The 21,224-nt window shown below is 46.5% G+C and overlaps 1 protein-coding gene across 2 annotated transcripts in view; it reads right to left on the bottom strand.

Moving 5' to 3' along the window:
• Window positions 1–21,224, bottom strand: part of SPG11 (SPG11 vesicle trafficking associated, spatacsin) — a 112,059-nt gene that overhangs the window by 6,445 nt on the left and 84,390 nt on the right. The window contains exons 33-41 of one of the 2 annotated variants that reach the window (XM_078854818.1): window positions 19,955–20,150; window positions 15,493–15,624; window positions 13,517–13,668; window positions 10,087–10,200; window positions 7,403–7,571; window positions 6,283–6,359; window positions 5,331–5,486; window positions 3,081–3,232; window positions 628–824 (exon numbers count right to left, since the gene is read on the bottom strand). In XM_078854818.1, coding sequence (XP_078710944.1) covers window positions 628–824; window positions 3,081–3,232; window positions 5,331–5,486; window positions 6,283–6,359; window positions 7,403–7,571; window positions 10,087–10,200; window positions 13,517–13,668; window positions 15,493–15,624; window positions 19,955–20,150 — 1,345 coding nt within the window. The remainder of the gene's footprint in view (window positions 1–627; window positions 825–3,080; window positions 3,233–5,330; window positions 5,487–6,282; window positions 6,360–7,402; window positions 7,572–10,086; window positions 10,201–13,516; window positions 13,669–15,492; window positions 15,625–19,954; window positions 20,151–21,224) is intronic. The other variant, XM_078854819.1, reaches the window with a different exon arrangement.

Genomic DNA, 21,224 nt, shown 5'->3' with positions numbered 1-21,224 from the left:
AAAATTCAAAGACGCATTTGGTTCGGCACATGTTGAGCCTTGTCAATCCACTGCTTGGCGAGGGCCTCCCCCCCTATGTCTTTGTCGTGGGGATTACTTGACCATACTTCACTGTGCTGGTTTAGTGTGGGTTTGTCAAGGTGGGGAACAGACATGGGATCATACATGTATTTTTTTAGTCCAGCTATCTGATGCCACAGCGTATCGCAACTTGTGCACGCTGATATGACAACTGGGCACATTCCAGGTGATTTGGTTATGTAAGGGTGTACAAACTGGTGAAAATCAGCCTTGACAAAAATACAAGAAACATCACGCGTAAGCACAAAATGTGCATTTTCAGCATGCATTAGTCAACAGGAACGCATTTAATTGGCAACAATAGCCATACGTTCCAAACCACATGAGACGTCATGGCAAGCGTGACGTCAGAACTAGGCACCTTGGGCAGACAAGGCTTGTCTTTCGTGCTGGTTTTTTATCACCAATTAGCAACACAGTTTTATACTCAAGTTTCGGTAAAATTGCATCATCAGATTTACCGTATCCTGTTAAGACACAAACAGAGGGAGCTAATGCGTCAACTTTTGCAATCACCCCGCCTCTGGTGTGAAGGTGGTAACTAACCGGCCTGGTAGCTGGCGAGCGTGTCGTTGAGGTAGTACTTGGCGCCCGGGTGGGCGAGCATTTCGCCGGCGAGATCCCGGAAGTCGCACAGGAAGGCCATGCTGTAGGTGAGGCACAGGCACGCGTTCCAGCTCTGGCGCAGCAGCTTCTTCATGTTGTCGCGATGCGCCGCCGACGGCTCCTCCACCTTCCTGTAGCTGTCGGAAAAAACAAGCTATTAAAACTATAAACTCAACTTTTTATTTGACCATGTAAGGCCCCGCTGAGCGATTAGCTCTTTTTCAGAGTTTTGTTTCAGAGGTGACCTAGTCACAGAGCTCAACGATGTGGATTGTGGAAATTTACAACATCCAAATACTCAAAAGGCGCATGTCGATTCTAAATGTGGAGGGAAAGACCCGGGGAAAAATGCACGTGACACAAAGGGAGCGAGACATGCAAACTCCAAATATTCCGGCGTTGGGCAGGGTTGGGATCAAACCCACGACCTGTATACCAGGCGAGGTAGTTAACATCTCGCCAGTGTGGAGTGTTGGTAAGCGTGGAGTTGAGCAGACGGAGAAACCGCAGCAGCAGTAGCAGCAGCAGTCTAGCGTAAAAGGTAATGTCTTAAGCCACTGTTGGCGGAAGGGCCTCCACTAGTGGGAGCTCTGGAGAGCCCCTTTCGAGGGAATTTGACCTATTCTTCCATGCTAACCAGACGTATCAGAAGAGGGGCGCCACAGGCATCCTGCCAATCGACTGATGTACCCATCACCGCGGGAGATTTGATCAACCTGCGCCAACATTTCAACTACCGCACTGCGAGATCGAATCAAACGGGCGACCTTTCGATTGCCAGTCCCGTGTGCTAACCATTACCACAGCAGACTAGCATAGCTTCCTTCAAATAAAAATGTTAAATACTCTCAATACAATTATCTGGGCTTATTGGGAGGAGGCATGGCCCAAATAATACAAAAAACAGAGACCATGCAAAAACATACATATGTCTAAAAATTATTTACAGCCAACCTATTAAGAATGTGGGTGAAGACAACATCCCTCTATATTTGTGCCTTTAAGCAATCGAGTTTAGTCGTCAGCAAGTCCTGCGGTGCTGTGAGTACCGATACCATGAGCGAGAAATCTAAAATTGGCAAGCACAGTCAACATCTGCCACTTGGATAATTCAGAGGTTCCTGCGCAGCGGAGCCGAAACATGAAACGCAGAATGCACTGCGACGTTGAGACGGCTAGGTGGCACTGTGGAATAGCAAAAAGCGTTTGAATTTGCGGCAGCGTTGACTCGTATACCTCCAGCGCTTACACGTTAGTGTTTGCGAGAAGTCAACAATGCTCGTCTCATGGAGAGATTGGTCTCTGCCACACGACTGTAATTTGTACCACCAGCTTAGTACCACCAAGCGAGAAATGGGTCCATGCTTGCATGCATGTGGAGACAATGGACTTGTCTGAAAAAAATCCAAGCTATAGCCGTGATGTGCAATTACATGCTTTAAGGGCACTCTTTTAAGTTGAAATTGCATTGTTATTCACAAGTGGTAAAATTATAAGGATTTATGCATGGCACGTAATTTGTGTGCTGGCAAAGAAGGCACGCCACTTCGTCTTCTGTGCAGCAAAGTGTGAAGTAAGGATGCATGTCATTACTTAAATGGTGTCAATGCCTGCTACAAGCAGTGACCGATCATCGTGCGACGGTGCATTGATTCATCAATTATAATGTCTCGTGCTCACGATACATACGTTGAATTGTGTGTGTTGGAATTGACTGATCCGTATACATTTTTAGGTTTGGCCAGTGGTGGTTTTATGCCAAAATTTGTCATGAACCTTCCACCAACCCTCAAGATTGCCAAGTTTACAAATACAGTATTTATATATGGCCCATATGTTGAACACATTTAGACCAATTAAGCTCAACCATTGGCTGGTTGGAGACTTTTCATGACTGCATTTAATTTCAACTTAAGACTTTGAAATTAAAACTCCTTTGGGCTTAATCAGGTATAGAACGAGAAAATCGAGTGGGTTGCTTCGGTTGATTCTGTGATATAATAATTGATTATTTACAATTAATACAGACTAAACACACCTGGGCATGTTGTTACATTCAGGCTAAACGATGATAACAATAAAAATGTAAACGGAACGGAACGAGAAACAATACAAACGAGGCGGCAAACATAATTCTAGACTTGCATTATCGATCTTTGACAATCCATCGAAGAACTATGAGAGCCCCTCATTCCTGCCTTCTGACCGACCGACATGCACCACAGCTGAGGTCTTAATGAAAAACACGTCAACGTTGTAATGCATTCGACAGGGCTATCGATGGGGTGTGATGAGGGTGACAGTGCGGGGGGGGGGGGGAGTTGGAAGGCAGAGCAAGGGTAGACCTATCCATCCCTCCGTGTGCTCGTGGGAAACATGGGTCATCATCTCACATGTTGACAACGTCCTGGATTATAGGGGACTCCAGCTGGCCCCGGCTCTTGAAGTCATCGAAGAAGCTGAAGTTTCCCTGCTGGACCACCTGGTGGTGAAGCACCTCAGCCCAGCGAGGTTTGTAGCCGTACGCGTCCGCCACCGTCGCCACCTGCGACACACACAAGCACATCATGTGCCGGCCAAGCGCAAGGTTCATCACTGCGAGAGGAAACGCAAGGGCTGGGGAAGAGTTAGGTGGAGGTGGGGGGGAAGTAGTGGGGGGAAGGAGGTGGGTCGGTGATAAAAGGATGTAATTTCAAGGCAGTGCTATGGGCAACAACCGTCGCGTAGTTTAATGACGGTGAGCGCAGCTGTGCGAATAATTTGGCAGACTATGTGCTAGAATTCAAAATTCCTATCCCTTGCATGCGGCAATTAACGTACGCACAAATAGTGCGTGGAAAATTTGGCGCATCGCGCAGTTCATTAAAATGCGACAAAATTATGGAAATAAGTATTTCTTTGCATTGTAATTTAGATTTTTTTTTTTAAAGTCAATGCGACTGGAATACTGCCCAACGACGTTAAGGCATCAGTATTCATTATGCAGGCCATGCAGTGGCAATTATTGGTACATTTGGAATGTGCATGGTCCGTTATATTTAGCACGAGGCTACGTGGCACAGAGCACACTTGGAGGCCCGCAATTGGGTGCCTGCTGAAATAACGAGAGGTCATAGCAACATCATAAACATTACTCCATCGATAAATAATTGAAACATTCATGAGCGTAAAGTAATCAACATCTCGTTCACATGTATTTTACCTCAAATGTAAATATATGCAGAAATCCCCCTCAAAAGCACTGCAGCACAACTCTACTGAAAGTGGAAACGGCACACCACTGCCCTTCACGCTAAGTTTACAAAGTCCACATAAGCCTCATCACGCCCCCTCATTGACCCAGAGCCCTTCCCTTTCTCCCACCACCCACCCCTCGCTCACCTTGAGCACTAAGGTTTGTAAGAATTCGCAGCCCCCTGCCCGACAATTCTATAAACTGTGACAATTCAGGCTCACGATTCCATTAAAATTTTGATTATTTCATCAATTCAGCGGTAGAATTTTTTTTTCCATTGTCTGTCCCGGAACCTGATAGCAACGATTGGTGGGAGCGATGGTGCTGCAGTGAGTTTGTGGACCACGGTTATTAATCAGCGGAAACCTAACATCGATTTCCAGCCATTGGTTGGCATCAGTGGCTAGCGGATATCTGAACCGGTCCTGGAGCCTCACAATTCCCCAAAGCTGCAATATAATCAGTGTGGTAAAGTCGGATCCAACAACCCCCACAACTGACACAGTGTGGGAAAGGTCTTCATCGAGCAGGGCTCTGATAACGTTCAGCTGGATTGTTAACTTTCGATTCGTATGCGCACGACATAATGCTACATGTATGAGTGCCAGAGTGCCTCTTCGAACTGTCGAATTTTGTTTGTTTGCCCGTGGAGAAGCAGAGCGCAAAAAAAGGTCCAAATTTCTTCCCTTGGGGGCTGCATCTCACTCCAGAAGTAAAAACACAGCTCCGTGACATTTTTAAACGCGCTGAGTAAAGTGCACGAGTAAACTTTCCCTCTGCAACCCTGGCTGACCGCCCGCTGCACCAAGAATTACGCAAGGAACAGGACTACTGAGAGGTGCTATTTACTCGGGAAAGATTTGCAGAATGTACACAGAGCTCTGGGCAGATTGGCGACAGTGCCGGGCATTCAATGAATGCTACGGTGTGGATTATCGCCTCTAAATCGGGGTCAAAGACGCCGGGCCCTGTCTACGCGTAATGTAAACAGAGCTTTCACCCGCGATGCTGAATCAAAAAAGCCCAACTCATAATCCTTCGTGGACAGAGAGGAAACATTCCAATAATAATACACGACGGGATGAATAAATACAAACACATTTGCCAGCACATCAAAGATCCGAGGACATTTTGTCCCTTACAGAGCATGGAGATGTCCAGCATGAGTCAGTCACGGTGTTTTTTTATTTATTTTAAGCATCAAACCATCTAATCACTGCGACTCATCTCAAACTGCTCAAGAAGTTTAACACCGCTGTCATGAAGCACGAAGGGCAATTGGTCTCGATTATTTTAGTTGCCTAAAACCAGGCACACACCATCTCACACTCTCTGCAAAAGCATCTTTTAAATCTCCATATCACATGTGGCTGTCCCTTCTGCTAGATGGGATCCTCCGCGGGCCGACCTGGTAGTACTTGGGCAGCGAGCAGGCGACGCGAGCCAGATCGTCTCCCTGCAGGTTGATGAGTTGCACCTTCTGGCCCGACGCCAGCATGTGCAGCTGCAGGCGCACCAGCTTGGCCAGACGCACGCACGACAGCGCCTGCCGCATGCACGACTCCTGCGAGCGCGTGCCACCGCAACCGCCACCACGAGTAGCCACGGCAATGGTGGGGGGGGGGGGAAAAAAACACGATGAAAAAGAATGCAAGGACAAATTTGTGGATATGCGGTGGATTGTGTGACGCTTTTAAATGTGTTTGTCCTCGAAAGCGTGTTTTTTAAAAACTATTATTAATGTGTGTAATCTTCCGTGACATTTGGGTCAGAAAGATGGAAATTAAGGGAATTGGAAAAAAAAATGCACGAAGAAGCGTGGAGAGACGCAAGGTTGAAATGACATTGAGAGAGGGGGGAGGAACGCACAGGTTCATGATGTTCAAACGAAGAAAAAGGTAAGCGGGCTTCAGTACGACACGTTGTTAGAATGGACTGGATGATGGCTGATGGTCAAAGTAATGACAGAGTGGCAGCAACCATTCAACCCCCATTTGAATATTAGGCATAAATAAACGTCCCTCATTTAACCGGGTGAGAGTTTGAGACACATTTAGCTCTTTTTTCAAGAAAACCCATCATGTTTGTGATTGCGTGGAGACATTTGTTAGCCTTGCTCTAGCTAACCTTCAAATCATCTGTATGCCCGAGACTCAGGAACACAACCGTCTACCACTGTGGTTTTTGCTGCCGTGGATTTGAAGCTCACTTTCAAGAACAAACATCTCCAAGCTAACTGGCGAAGTGGCGAGCAAGCTAAAGAGCTTGTTTATTATGCAACCACCCTCAATGGTAAACAAACCCATTACTCTGCAGAGTTCATTGCGATGCAGCTGCCACAAAAAGCCAGTCGTACCGACCTTCTTGTAGCTCTCTGCTGCATCCTTAAGAAACGTCAGTACTTGCTCCAGTGTTGATTTCAGCTCTGGTGTCACCTCTAATGGACAGAGATACAAAAGCAGCATTACAAATTAGGCACCGCAGCCCGACTCGGAGAGCTCGCTTTGAAGTTCCTTCACGCCTTTGCGTCATAAACACCTACACATCTGTCTGATCACTGCCGTATCCCACAGGGAAACACTGCAAGGTAAAAAGAAGGGATGAGAAATTTAGTATGATTAATGGCACTGGGTTACACAGCCGATTTGAGCGCTGGAAACAGAGCATGTTGATGTACAATCACAGGTTGCTTGCCAACCTCGATATCTCACATTTCATTTACATACTGCGGTTGAGGGCCCCTCGTGCATAAGGCAACGAGAGCGAGGAAATTGTGAAGCTGCCCGAGGAGCTAAGCGAGACTTTGTTCAAGGTTTAGTCGCCAGAAGAAAGGACCGCAGTTTTCTCTGTGACGAGAAACGATTGACGCCTCGGTCTCGTTTACGGGTTTGCCGCACCCATGACTCCGCTGAAACTACAACAAAGCGAGCGAAAGACGCGCTGCTCATCTAAGCTACAATTTGAAAGATATTTCTCGCGCAAGTAATAGCCGCAAGCGACAACGCCAAACGACGGGATTCTTGAACGTGTGCAATTACCGCTTTAGCCACCATCTTCAAAAGCCATCATTAGCTTTGTACCAAATGTATCAAGTGTGCAATCGGCGATAATAGAGGGACAGTCCGTTTGGAACATTTCGTGGGTTAGTGACAACGCGTTTCTCATAACGGCTCGCGCTCACTCCCTTAAAAGTGTGAAACCAAACTCAGCGATCCGGCAACATGAGCGATTTAAAAAGGTTACGCGCGCGCACCCATTGCAAGCAGTGCATCAGCAACAGGATCGGCCCGAGTTTAAAAAACCGGGCTTTTAACCCCCTTCTGTTCCAGCGCAACCAGCAGCCTGCACCCGGAGCCCGATACCAATACCCGCCATTCGCCACTAAGTGACGGTGACGTCACCACGGCACCTGTGCCAGGCCAGGTGCACTTTGAGGCCACGTCTTTGGAGCCCACCCGCTCTGCGACAGACGCCACTCACCCCAGGGCTGGGCGGCGATGAGCTTGAGGCGAGTGCGCGCCGCCCCCTCCAGGTTCTCTGCGATCTCTCGGCTCATGCTGAAGCACAGCACCACCATGTTGTACTTCTCGCTGTCCCCCGGGTGTTGCTGTCGGATGTACTTGAGCAGCGCGGCTTTCAGTCGTCCGTCCTGCGTTGGGGGGGGGGGGGGGCGACCATGGGACAGGCCGTGACATTACCGTCATGGTACGGTGTGGAAGAAGTTCGACATATATACGTACATGGCTACCTGTTTGAGTGTCTGTCTGTTTGTCTGATAATTTTAGTGTCCCTTCCTCAGAAAGTTGGCAGGGTGGCGCGCAGCGATAATAATTGGGGCACTGCGTGGCGAGATATTAACTCCCTCGCCTGGGATGCAGGAGGTCGTGGGCTCGACCTGATCCCTGTTGCATATTCAGAGTTTGGGTGTTCTCTTTCACAGTGGTGGCATGGTTTTTTCTCCGGGTCCTCCGGTTTTTCCCTCGACATTCAGAATAAACGTGCGTTTAAGAGTAGTTGGCTGGTATACATATCCACACGATAAGCCACTCCGTTGAGCTATCATTTGTGGCCAAAAAAAAACCAGGATACTGTTGTGGGGTGTAATGGTTGACAGTGAACCTGCAATCCAGAGGTCACTCGTTTGATCTCCTGGCGTGGTCGTTAAAATAATGGTGCAAGTTTCTTAGGTCCTATGTGCTTCTGTCCACCCAGGTGGTGAAGTGTGGGTATGAGGAGTGGTGGCGCAGCGGTTAGCATGCTGCGCTACGAACCTGACAACCCAAGGTCGATTCCTGCTTACAACCAACACCAGTTAGGATTATTTGAACCGGTCCTGGGCCTCCTCCCCGAGGTCGACTCAGCCTCAAATGAGTACCTGGTGCGGTGTGTAAATATCGCCACGGGGGATCATTGTCTTTGACGTGTGGATACCCTCACCAGTCTCTGAAAACGTCTGACCGGTGTGGAAATAGAACATCAAAATACCCCAGAGGGTCTCTCCAGAGCCTCCCTCTGATGGAGGCACTTCCTCCAACAGTGGTCTAACCAGATATTGCAGGGCTGGTACCTTTACCTCTACGAACAGTAATTTTTACACCAACCGAAGGTTTTTTATGCAATCAACATCATCAGACATGATCTAACCACCACAGTTTTACGCATTGCGATTATAGAGTGGCATTGATGTCGCTGCTCTTACAAACAAGCGCTTTTAAGGAAAATTGGCACCAGGCAAGAGCGGCAGCATGTGCACGCAACTAAAAATCACTCCAGCGTAATTTCACTCACCTGCCTGCTCGAAATGGTCAAATCATTAGCGTTATCACTGCCATAATTATCCGCGTTGCTTGCAGCCAGCTGCCAAAAGCCCGCACTGAAGGCAAATGCTTGACCTTTGCGATATCACGCACATGAAAACTCGGCAAATATGAACAATCACTTTCATAAATAATAACACGCACCATGGCTACAATGTGACCCCGAAACAGCTGCCTGCGGCTTGCATAAAGGACAAAGATTGAAGTGTACAGTAACTGACACGAACAATAAGTAAACAAATCACGGTTCTGCAGACATCTGAACAATGCGCGTCTTGGGAGAGAACGAGCAGAAACAATCAGTTAAGATTGTGCCTCCGTGGAATATAAATTTGCATTGAATATAATGAATAAATACAATCACATGCATAAGATGCAACTCTCCACCAATGTATCATGTAGTGTCTACTCATGGACAATTATATGGCAGCCATAAATCTGAGGAAGCCGTACCTCCACGCAGACAACACTTTTATCTCTGTGTGTATTGCAGAAAATACCCGATGGCAAAACAACCACCGAATGCGCTTGTTCTAAATCACATCTTGGAAGCTAAGATTGAGCCTGGATAGCGGTTGGGTGGGCAACGACTATGGCTTTTATGGTGTAACATCGTCATGAGTGGGCAGTTTACAGCAAAATCCATTGTTGTATTGTACAATGGATTGTAGTACAACCCATTGTTGTATTGTACAATGGATTGTAGTACAACCCATTGTTGTATTGTACAATGGATTGTAGTACAACCCATTGTTGTATTGTACAATGTATTGTAGTACAACCCATTGTTGTATTGTACAATGGATTGTAGTACAACCCATTGTTGTATTGTACAATGGATTGTAGTACAACCCATTGTTGTATTGTACAATTGATTGTAGTACAACCCATTGTTGTATTGTACAATTGATTGTACAATCCATTGTTATATTGTAAAATGTATTATATTGTACAACAGTGGATTTGGGGCTCAAACGCCTATTACCAACCCACACTGACCAGCGTGGTGAAGTACAGCTAAATAATCCCCACGACCCGCACGGCTTGGGGAGAGGCCCTCATCCAGCAGTGGATTGGCAAGAGGCTTGCACATGTGCACTCTGAAGTAAAGAAACGTTTCTTGAAGAGGGTTTCATTCGCGTACATCAGTAGTACTTATGGTAGATTGATTTACATAAAGCACTGAAGCGTTAAATAAAAGGTTTTTTCCCCGTTTGACATACAATATATTTCATTTTAAATTACCATAATTCTGTAAAGTGACAGAACGGGCACTTCCTAGTCCTACCCCAGTGCGGGGTGCGTGAAACAGCGGGCGCGTCGTCGCTTGCAGCGCGCATTACGCACACTCACGGAGGTGCCTTTCTTGCGGAGCAGCAGCTCAAACTGGTGATTTTGGTTGAGGATGTCGAGGATGTAGGTCATCTCCGTGTAGCGGCCTATCTCCACCAGCAGCCGCACCTATCAGTTGCATCGGGGAAGAAGGAGGGGGCAGCAGGGCATTCAAAGACAAATATTCCCCCCTCTCCCCCCACCCGTATAGACTTAACAGGAATGTTGGGGCACCTATGTAGGTTGGCATCGCACCTATGTAGGTTGGCATCGCACACGAGGGGGTGGTTCAGATAATCTTCACCAATTGTTGGCCACGAGCAGCAAACACGCTCGGGTCGCCGGGTTCGTAGTGCATCGCGCTAACCACTACGCTTCTCCTCCCCACAGGGCTTTCACATCCGCGCATGCACGCACACACGAACGCGCACCTCGAATTAGCATCTGGCAGAACGCCAATGCAGATTAACGTTTGTTTTTCATGCTGCAAGGAAGTCCTGGTCAAATAAACATTTCCAAGGCTTCCTTGATCAGTGCTGGAATTAATTTAGGAATAAAACCAATGACAGTTTTGTAGGCGTCCACAGTGCATCCTAAAATCTATTTAACAAAACGGTAGTGCAAAAAGTGAGCAAAACCATCTTACGGAGGGTCAAAAGAAGTGGATTTACTAACTGAAAGCGCGAAGAATGAGAGAAGCTTAACCAAATTATGGTGCTCAAACAGAGGGATCCAAACATCAAAGAGAAATAATTACTCCGGGTGCTGCCCATGGGCAGAAGAGGACAAACATAGGCAGAAAATGCTTTACTTTCATCATCAAATAAAAAGAACAGTACATTTAATAACTGAAGACTACTACTATATTTTGTAACGTGACCTGACCAAAAAAAACATATATTATGACTAATACTGGCTGCAAATACCTACTCGTTGTAGTAAACGACTCTACTTATTCAATAAATGTTTTTATTATTTTTAACACGTAGGAGGCTTTCGCGACCGATATCATCCATAAGAGGTTTTTTTTTGGGTTAGATCGCTTAAATAAAAAATGTGTTGTTAAAACCTGCCACCAACTGACACAGCCAACTAGTAAGGTTTGTCACGTAAACAGAACGTGGCCAATTCGTCACTAGTACAGCACACCGGTGTGTTGGAGAGCCAAGCCACAACGTTGACAATCCGAGTACGACGTTTCACCAGTAATTACAACTAGCTTCATCAGGCGACAGCCAGATTTGTGGAGGAGTCCATCTGTTTCGTTTATATATTTTAGCGATCTAACCCAAAAAAAAACTCTACTTAGAATTTTGATAGGATTTACATTTTTGGAAATATCTGTCTTCTTGATCTGCTCTGAAGAAGAGTAATGCCCAATAAAGTAGATTGTGTATATAGTGGATTAAACGAATTAAACTAATGGCTCAATAACAATATTAATATTTTATCGTTCATCATTATTATAGTGTGGCAAATACTCAGAAGAAGATGATTACTCCGGTTCTAGGTTTGGATTTGCTGCACTGGCTCCCGGTTAGTTTCCAAGGTTTCTGAATGGTCTCGCGCTCTCTCTCATCCGACATAGGGCCACCTATGAGCTCAAAGTGCACCTAAATGTCCACTTAATAAGACATGACCCAAAGTGGGTGGTGTTCCGTGGAGTGACGTTGGAACAAGAGCCTGACGCCGCACCGTTCTTGCGGAACGGTCTGCTGGCCCGGCTGGCTGGCCTGTCTCTGTGCTACTCTGCAGCGGAATAACTGTGCACCCGTATGGACTCGATCAGCTTACACCAAAAATTGCTATGTACTCAGCTGAATGTCACCATGAGAACCATCTCGGGTGCAATAAGGACAACCCCGCTACCATGGCTGCCTGTGCTGTGTGCAACGTCCCCCCGCCAAAAATTTGCCGCCAATATGCTGGACAATGTTACATGCGGTGACGGAGTTACCCCTTCACGTCGACATTTTCAAGCCACCACCCGTGCGCCTCAAGTCCCAACACCCAGTGTTGGAAATACAACAGTCTGAAGAGTGGAGTATGTGGGATACCCACACTGCCTGGAGCGACGAATGGAGAGCCGTGAAAGTGCCGAACAAGGACCTCGTAGGCGATCAATCCGTCCACATGCCTGGCTTTGACCTCCCAAGGCACCAATGGGTGCAGTTACAGCGCTTCCGGTGTGACCAGGGAGTATGTGCTGCTTCTGAACCATCAATGGGGCCAACGTGACAGCCCAATGTGTGAATGCGGGGAGCAGGAGACCATGGCGCACATCGCCTTCGGCTGTAAAGTGCGTCGGGGCATGCCGGGCGGATTGGTTGCCCTACAGGTTGGAGGAGGAGGCTGCAAAGTGGCTCTGCGGCTATGTGGGTGGACATCCACTCAAAGAACATTTATTTATCTACATATATATATTTCGTCAATGTATCGGGTGTTTTGACTGCGGGAAGTCGCGTGAAATCGCATTAACTGAATACAAAAAAATCAGACAGAAATTCTGCAGCCTTTAAGGGTGCTTTGCACTAAATGTGCATCAAGGTCGAGATAAAAGAGAAATTTGTGATTATGTGTGTCTGTTCAAAATGTTTAGCGTACTTCCGGACATGCAACAAACTTTAAATTTGCCATGTGGGTACTTTCCAGACTGTACACCATGCAACAATTATAAAAATACACTTTTGGTTTTTTTTGGGGGGGTGGGGGGCGCAATAATGCATATATTTTGCACGGCAAGTGAGCTGTGACGTCACGTCTGTCATGTCACCCACGCATGTGTAGTGCTTAGCGCTACACTACGCTACGAACCCGGCGACCCGAGTTCGATTCCCGCTCACGGCCAACACCGGTGACGATTATTTGAACTGGTCCTGGGCCTTTCCTAGGTCGACTCAGCCTCAAACGAGTAACTGGTGTGGTGTGTGAACATTGCCACTGGGGAGACAAAGGAGGCCGGGCGTGGTGAATCCAAGTCCCGGGCGAAGCCGGGTAGTACAGCTAGTTTATTATAAATGGCAGTGTTTGGGAATGCATTAACCCACCCGCAGTATGATTCGCCAATCCAGTGTCCGGAATTTAAATTACGTGTAAATAAATGTTTGCTTGAAAGGGCCATTAATAATGCTTAACTTGGCAGCAATGAGCACTGTGTCATGTAGACAATTTTAATTAATGAATATTTGCATTTTATTGATGACGGGTGTTTTACAGATTACGTTTGGTTTATTTAGCACTTTGTAAGCTACTGATTGTTAATGTTTGACTACATTGTAAAACATTCACAACGCTGCTTTATGCACTCCTTTGTTTATACAGCAATAAGTAATGTTTTACTATATTTATTTGAATCCCTATCTCCCACTGCAAAAGTGATTACTGGTCCCATTGGCTCTTCATCATCCATTGATCAATCCACTGCTGGATGAAGGCTCGGACCTACCATGAGGTTGTACTCCTTGGCAGGCACCAGGCAGTGATGGGTGAGATGCTTGGCCACCCGAAGGACCTCCACGATGCCCTCCATGTGGCACGCGATGGTGAAGCACTCGTGGGCCAGCAGCAAGAGCTCCACACAAGCCGACTTGTTGCCGCCTGCACATGGTGCATGCCCAAACATCCAACACCGATCCAGCAAAGGTTAAAAAAAAACGCAAGCGCGTGTGCACACACAGACGCAGCTTTCACAGGTGTTTTAAAAAAAGTAATTCTCAACCATAGCTGTTATATGCCATGGGTGGGGGGAGGGAACCTTAATATCACACGGCCCGCAGCCATGCACAGCCCTTCTGCTTCGAAGCGGGCCCGCAAATGATACTTGTCACTGCGAGTGAGCCAACTCTGCGTGCCTACTTGGGAAGCGTGATCCGACATCGCCGTGTTTGAGAGGACAGCGGGTACTGCCACCGCAGCAGTGCGGGTAAAGGTGATCCCTAATTATTTTTTGCGTTATTGTCAACGTTGCGACTTGCCAAAAAGGTCCGATTTTGGCCCTCAATAACGAATAGGTTCCCCCCCCCCCACCCGTTTTAAACGACTCCAACGGCAAATTACACGTGGCCCACCCCACGGCGAGCCTCCGTGACCCGCGCACGGCTCGCGATTTTGGTTATCAGCGGGCAAGCGCTCCATCAGACTGTGCAATTCATTCCCTGCCAACCCCCTGTTCGGCCACTGGGGAAATTGTAATGCACTTAATAAGACACGAGGTCAACCAATTTCCATCGCGTAATATGCTAGGAGCAGCGCAACCATCAAAAACGCCTCTCCGCCCGAGTACAGCAAACGGCGAAACGGTCGCAACGCCTCCTAACATTGCTCATTAGAAAGCGACGATGGGGCATGGCAGGAGCAGACATTCACACCCCTCGAGCGCAAGTCAATGGCGAGCAGAGCCTTCTTGGATTCACGAATATCACTTGGGCTTAACTGGCTTCATGCAACGTGTGCGCACACAAAATTCCTCACCTCCGGGAATTCACCAGAACATTTGCGTTTTTTTTTGGGTGCAACACCACTGCCATTTATCATTTCCAGAAGCCAACCGGCATGGTCCAATTCGCCGTGCCACTTTCACGGGTAATTGATGTGGCAGACGTGGCAGAGAGACAAAAATAACAAGCAACACGACAAAGTTGCATCATTCTAGAATGTCAAGCAATCCCGAGGACTTCAGCATGTAAACTGAACAGCATTACAAAAAAGATGTGCGTTCATGTAATCGTGTAAATCTGATTAAAAAATTGTATGGCAGTTCGACCGAATCACCCGGAATATGACCAACCTCATCACATCCTGGAAGCCGGACGGACCACCATGTGTAACATGTTATGCTGTGAGGCTATGTTGTGGGCAGCACACAGCAATGCAACAACAACATTAAATGTTGTACAGTACTTATATGTTACCAGGTTTAGGCTTCCATATCACCAAACCCACACTGACCAGCGTGGTGAAGTACAGTCAAAATAACCCTCACGACTCGCACGGCTTGGGGAGGCCCTAATCCAGGAACAGATTGGCACAGGGATGTCCATATACTCTACATGCGTGAACATATAAATACAGTAAAACAACAAATTTTGCCACACCGCTTCTGCAGGCCACCATGTTACCCTGCAGCCATATGACAACCTGTTTGCGCACGTCAGTCACCCGTCGAAGCACTACGCAAGCTCAAACCTGCTTAGCTTCTGAGATTTTACGACATCGAGTGCCCTGCAAGCGATGCCGGTGAACATGCCTCGACAGAAAACACCCCCCCGCACGATAGTCACCCACATGTCTGCCGTGCGCGTTATTATACAAAGCGCGCAAAACAGCCACCGTACCGCGCACCTGGCGCAAAGGTTTCTGCGTCCAGACTTTAGGGGTCGGGGTGGTGGGGGGGGGAGTTCAAACGGTCAGGGGGTGGCTCACCCCCGAGCTTGGCAGAGGCAGTCATGAGTTTCATTCCGAGTGCCGGCGGGTCAGCGCACAGCTTGAGCAACTGCAGGAAGCCTTGCTTGCCCTCCTCCGACCGGTAGACTGGGCGCGTCGTTGATTCTTTCCCTGTGGTCAGCGCAAGATGAGAAATGACGTTTGTTTGGGAAAGCGTTTTAGCAGTTCGATCTGTACACAATAGACTCTCTCTCTCTCTCTCCCCCGATGCATTTGCTGAAACCGGAAAACACATCGGAGAGCTGCACACAGCACATCCGCGAAAACCTATGCTGCCGTGTTAGAGAGACGTGGCCTGAGATTCAGCAGACGTTGCAGTTTTGCGGGTGTTGTGCTATGGCTCACTGGCTCGGTGTGCTATGAGCAATGTATGATTTAGAAATTGTTATACAATGTCATCCTGAATTTATAACGCATCCGTGACCACAACCCAATAAACCATACACTGAGGAATGAGTGTGCATGATGATAACATGGGGCAGAGGAGGAATTACATTTTTTTAGGGGAGGGGAAGTTTAGGGAGAAGGTATTGGGGGGGAGGGGGAAGAGAATTTCTGCACTGAATACGGTATTTGTTTTGTGGATACAATCAGTCACAGGCAGAGGATAGGAACGTCTAAAGCAGGGGTCCTCAAACTACGGCCCGCGGGCCACATGCGGCCCACCGAGGGCATTTATCCGGCCCATGGTCACTAATTGGGCTGCGCTTGTGAGCACTAATTGGGCTGCGCTGGTGAGCACTAATTGGGCTGCGCTGGTGAGCACTCATTGGGCTGCGATCTGTGAACAAAACTGCAGGTGAAATTAACTTTTTAATGGCACCCGCACCAGTGTGAGCCTGGGATAAAAGCGGAGTTCCCCCAATCAGACTGCATTGATGGGCAGTGCAGTCTGTATGTCTCTGTGTGGGCAAAGTTATTGCTGGTATATTGTTTTTGTAGCGCTGTATATATATTGGTATTTTACTAATAGCAATTTTGACTCCCTAGGAAACAATGATGTCAAGAAAGAGAAAAATTTACTCGGAGTGTAGGATATTCAAAAAAGTGGACTTGTGATTACTTTTTCATGCAGTACAAGGAAAGAGCTGTGTGTCTGATATGCCAGAATATAGTGTCTGTGTTCAAAGAATACAATTTACGTCGACACTATGAAACTCAACATAAAGATAAATATGATTGTTTGGTCGGAGAAGTGAGAAAAGATAAAATATTAAAACTGAAAAATACATTAACAACTCAGCAAAATACTTTTGTGAAGCAGAAGCAGCTAAATATTTCATCACTGCGAGCAAGTTTTCAAGTTGCCAAGCTAATAGTGTGCACTGGCAGACCATTCGTTGAGGGAGAATTTGTTAAAAAATGCCTTCTTTCTGTTGCCAAAGAGATGTGTCCAGAGAAGGCCGATTTATTTAGTACAGTGAGTCTTTCAGGAACTACAATTACAAAGAGGATTGAAGAAATGGGAGACAATTTCCATCAGCATTTGCAAAACTCCACAAAAAAAACTTTCCTATTTTTCCTTGGCACTCGACGAAAGCAATGATGTTCGTGATTCTGCACAACTTCTAATTTTTATTCGTGGGACGAATGACTATTTCAAAGTCACAGAAGAGCTTGCTGCACTGCAAAGCATCAAAGGAACAACTACAGGAGAGGATATCTATGAAAAAGTTTGCCAAACTGTGAATGGTTTGGAGCTAAACTGGGCTAAACTAGCCAGTGTGACAACTGATGGTGCTCCTAGCATTGTGGGGTCTAAGAAAGGAGTAATTGCTCGCATTAACCAAGAGATGGACAAACATAACCATTCTCATCCAATAGCCATACACTGCCTCATCCACCAACAAGCGCTGTGTAGTAAATCACTGAAGTGGGACTCTGTTAACTTCATTAGAGCTCATGCACTAAACCACAGACAATTTCAGGAATTTCTGTCTGAGCTAAATGTTGACTATGAAGATGTTCTGTACCACACAGAAGTTCGTTGGCTGAGTCGAGGGAGAGTTTTGAAACGTTTCTATGACTTACTTCCACAGATTACAGCTTTTCTGTTTTCAAAAAACAAAGAAGTACCAGAGCTCAATGATGCAGAATGGAAATGGCACCTTGCCTTTCTGACAAATGTAACAGAGCTACTCAACAGTTTCAATGTGCAACTTCAAGGAAAGGGGAAGCTCATCTGTGATGTGCAATCACATGTCAAAGTATTTGAAGTAAAATTAGGCCTCCTCATCAAACAAGTGAAGGAGGAAAACTTCTGCCATCTCCCCACAACTCAAAATCTGTTAGCGGAAAAACCATTGGTTGCATTCCCAAACAAAACATGTGTGGATTCACTGGAAAAATTGCAAAAGGAGTTCCAATTTAGATTTAAAGAGCTTCATCTCCATGAACAGGACATACAGCTTTTCCGTAACCCATTTTCTATTGACATTGAAAATGTGGATACAATTTACCAAATGGAACTGGCTGAACTGCAGAATTGTGACTCTCTGAAAGACGCATTCAAGTCAAGCAGCCTTCATAATTTCTATGCATTTCTCCCCTCTGAGACATATCCTCATCTCAGGAACCATGCACTCAAAATGGCAACCATCTTTGGCAGCGCTTATGTCTGTGAACAAACTTTTTCCAGAATGAAACATTTGAAATCTCCAACCAGATCTAGACTAACGGATGCACACTTGCATCACTTGTTACGACTAGCAGTGACAAATATGGAACCGGACATTGACCATCTCATTAGCCAAAAGCAGGCCCATAGTTCCCATTGAAATACTGGCAAGTTTGTTGATTTAACTTTACTTGTTCTTCATTTTAAATATTGTATTTGTTCCCGTTTTGTTTCTTCACTTCAAAATAAGATATATGCAGTGTGCATAGGAATTTGTTCATAGTTTTTTTTAACTATAGTCCGGCCCTCCAACGGTCTGAGGGACAGTGAACTGGCCCCCTGTTTAAAAAGTTTGAGGACCCCTGGTCTAAAGCCTGCATGCAGTATAATTGGCAATTGTGTATGTATATGTATTATAGATATATCATCTGGCTTAGGAGACACGTTAGCTATTTATAACGCCACTTTTTAACAAGCCATTTAAATTATTTGGTTATTTCGGTAAAGTCACGTACATAGAAGAAAAATAATAACAAAAAATAAAGTGAATACAATTTTTTTTAAATAATAAAAAACAAAAAAACACCCATTTAGACTGTAGCCTGGTTCTTAATCGGAGTGAGTGTACTGGCAGTCTATAATGTAGACTGGTTATTAAACTGGGTGAGTGTATTGACAGTCTATAATGTAGACTGTAGCCTGGTTATTAAGCTGGGTGAGTGTACTGGCAGTCTATAATGTAGACTGTAGCCTGGTTCTTAAGATGGGTGAGTGTACTGACAGTCTATAATGTAGACTGTAGCCTGGTTCTTAACCTCGGTGAGTGTACTGGCAGTCTAATGTAGACTGTAGCCTGGTTTTTAAGCTGGTGAACGTATTGGCAGTCTGTAATGTAGACTATAGCAATGGTTATTAAACTGAGTGAGCGTACTGGAAGTCTATCATGTAGACTGTAGCTTGGTTCTTAACCTGAGTGAGCGTACTGGGTGAGAATGCCTGAGAGAGACTGCCAGTACACTCACTGAGGTTAAGAACCAGGCTACAGTCGATATTATAGTCTGCCAGTACACTCACCCAGCTTAACAAGAAATCAGAATTCCATTGATGGAGCGTAGGATGATAGATCCGCAGCAAATCAGTCTGTCAGAATTAGTGAGTCACAATGGAAGGGGGGGGGTTAACTTAAAGAAAAAAATAACTCATACCAACCACCCACAGACTAAATGTTCCTTTGGACCATGTAATTCCAATGAAAACGTGACCTTCAGTCACTATAATGCGCACTATGGTGTGTGTCACAAATACGTCACATTAAAATACAATTCAACAAATCAAAGAGGCTATTATTTTTTAAACAACGAAATCAAGCCACAAGATCCGACCGCGTCCGTCCAGTGCTCGCTGAGTTGTATTGGCTTCCGGTTGCCAAACAATACACGCGAAGTGTTTGCCCCACACATGAACCACAATAGCTTGCTGATCTTGTCAAGGAGCATAAACCATCAATCAAACTCCAGTCATCGTTGCAGCAGCTTTCGGATAACCACGGAACAAAGACAGTCACTACATCGTGTTGTTTCATATGCGCTTTTGCAGCCATCTGGAATTATCTTCCTTCCGATATCAGGAAGCCACTGGTGCTATGCAGTTTTAAATCTAAAATTTTTAAATCTAGATTTAAAACGAATTTCCTTAAAAGTATTTGTGCGTTTAGTATTTTGTCCTTCCCCCCGCACCTCCGATTAGCACGGTTGGCTACGTACACAGCGCGAAAGAAGTTCAACATAAATACACAAACATAAGCGAACCACAAAAAAAATTCACCGGGACTGTCCACGGACAGCAAGGATCGCTCGATGATGCCGGCAAGGAGAGTGGCGATGGTTTCTGCCGGAACGCGCCGGGTGTCGGCCAGCATACGCGCACGCGCCACTCGGTCCGGGCGCTCCGAGCTCAGGACATCGCGGATCAAAGCCTCTCCGTCTCCGCTCAGCACAGACGCAAAGTCCCGGCCCAGGTCCTGAAGCCCCACGGTGGGCAAGGTGGGCAAGGTGGCATCGTCAACAACGGCGAGATGGCAGTACAGCATATCGGCTCGTGAGCATTAGATCGCTTCTTCCCACATGCCAAACAAACACTTATTATCAGTGAAACTCGCTAACCATAGCAATGCAGGACCTCGTGTTAAAGAAAACAAGTGTTGACACTCCATGAGGATTTTCCAGATAAGTCAATGGATGCGCATTCATGTTTCGACACTTCAACCTGAAAAACTTTAGCTACCGCTTATCCACGGTCAAGTTTTACAGTAATGAGACCGATTAGGTTTTGACAACCGTCGTTATTATCCCTGATAAAAAAATATAGATGCAAACACTGTCAAATTCAGACTTTTTTTAATTGTTTTTTTTTAAGAGCCACATTGTTAAATATTGTCTCCACCTACACACCAATGTCATCTTCCATATTTTTGCTCCAAAGGGCACCTTGCCAATATTGTTCACTACTTTTACTGGTAGGAACCTCCTGGTTACACCAGCCCACAGGGGATTATTGTGTCCGTCCGTCGTGCAGGGAGGGGCTTGGGTGGGGAGGGAGGGGCTGGGTGGAGAGGGGAGGGTGGGGAGGGGCTGGGTGGGGAGGGTGGGGCTGGGTGGGAAGGGGAGGGTGGGGAGGGGCTGGGTGGGGAGGGTGGGGTGGGGCTGGGTGGGGAGGGGCTGGTCACCCCGTGGTGCCCTTATAAAACTCAACATTTAACCTACTCATGCCAGCTTGTGCTCGCCCTCACAGTCGGGCATATTTGCGGAATACACCACGCCGCCGTTGACCCTGGCCATTGACCGAGCAACCCAACGTTCCTACCAGCTCCCTCCGCAGGAATGTGTTATCGAGGCCTTGCCGCCTCTATCACCATGACCAATGTACACTCTGAAATTGTACTCTCTATAATTTTGGCCACTAAAAAAATGCCCATCTGCCTGTAGGTGAATTCAAAGCGCAGTGTTTTTCAATTAACGCGCTCTACGACGAAGGAGCTTCCCTACTTTGGAGCCACGACTGTTTGACCTTTACAAATTACAAAAGCCGCCTGCAG

Source organism: Lampetra fluviatilis, chromosome 3 (genome assembly GCF_964198595.1).
Source record: "Lampetra fluviatilis chromosome 3, kcLamFluv1.1, whole genome shotgun sequence".
Taxonomy (NCBI): domain Eukaryota; kingdom Metazoa; phylum Chordata; class Hyperoartia; order Petromyzontiformes; family Petromyzontidae; genus Lampetra; species Lampetra fluviatilis.
The sequence above is the reverse complement of the archived record's forward strand: the minus strand, read 5'-3'. Positions and strand labels throughout refer to the sequence as shown.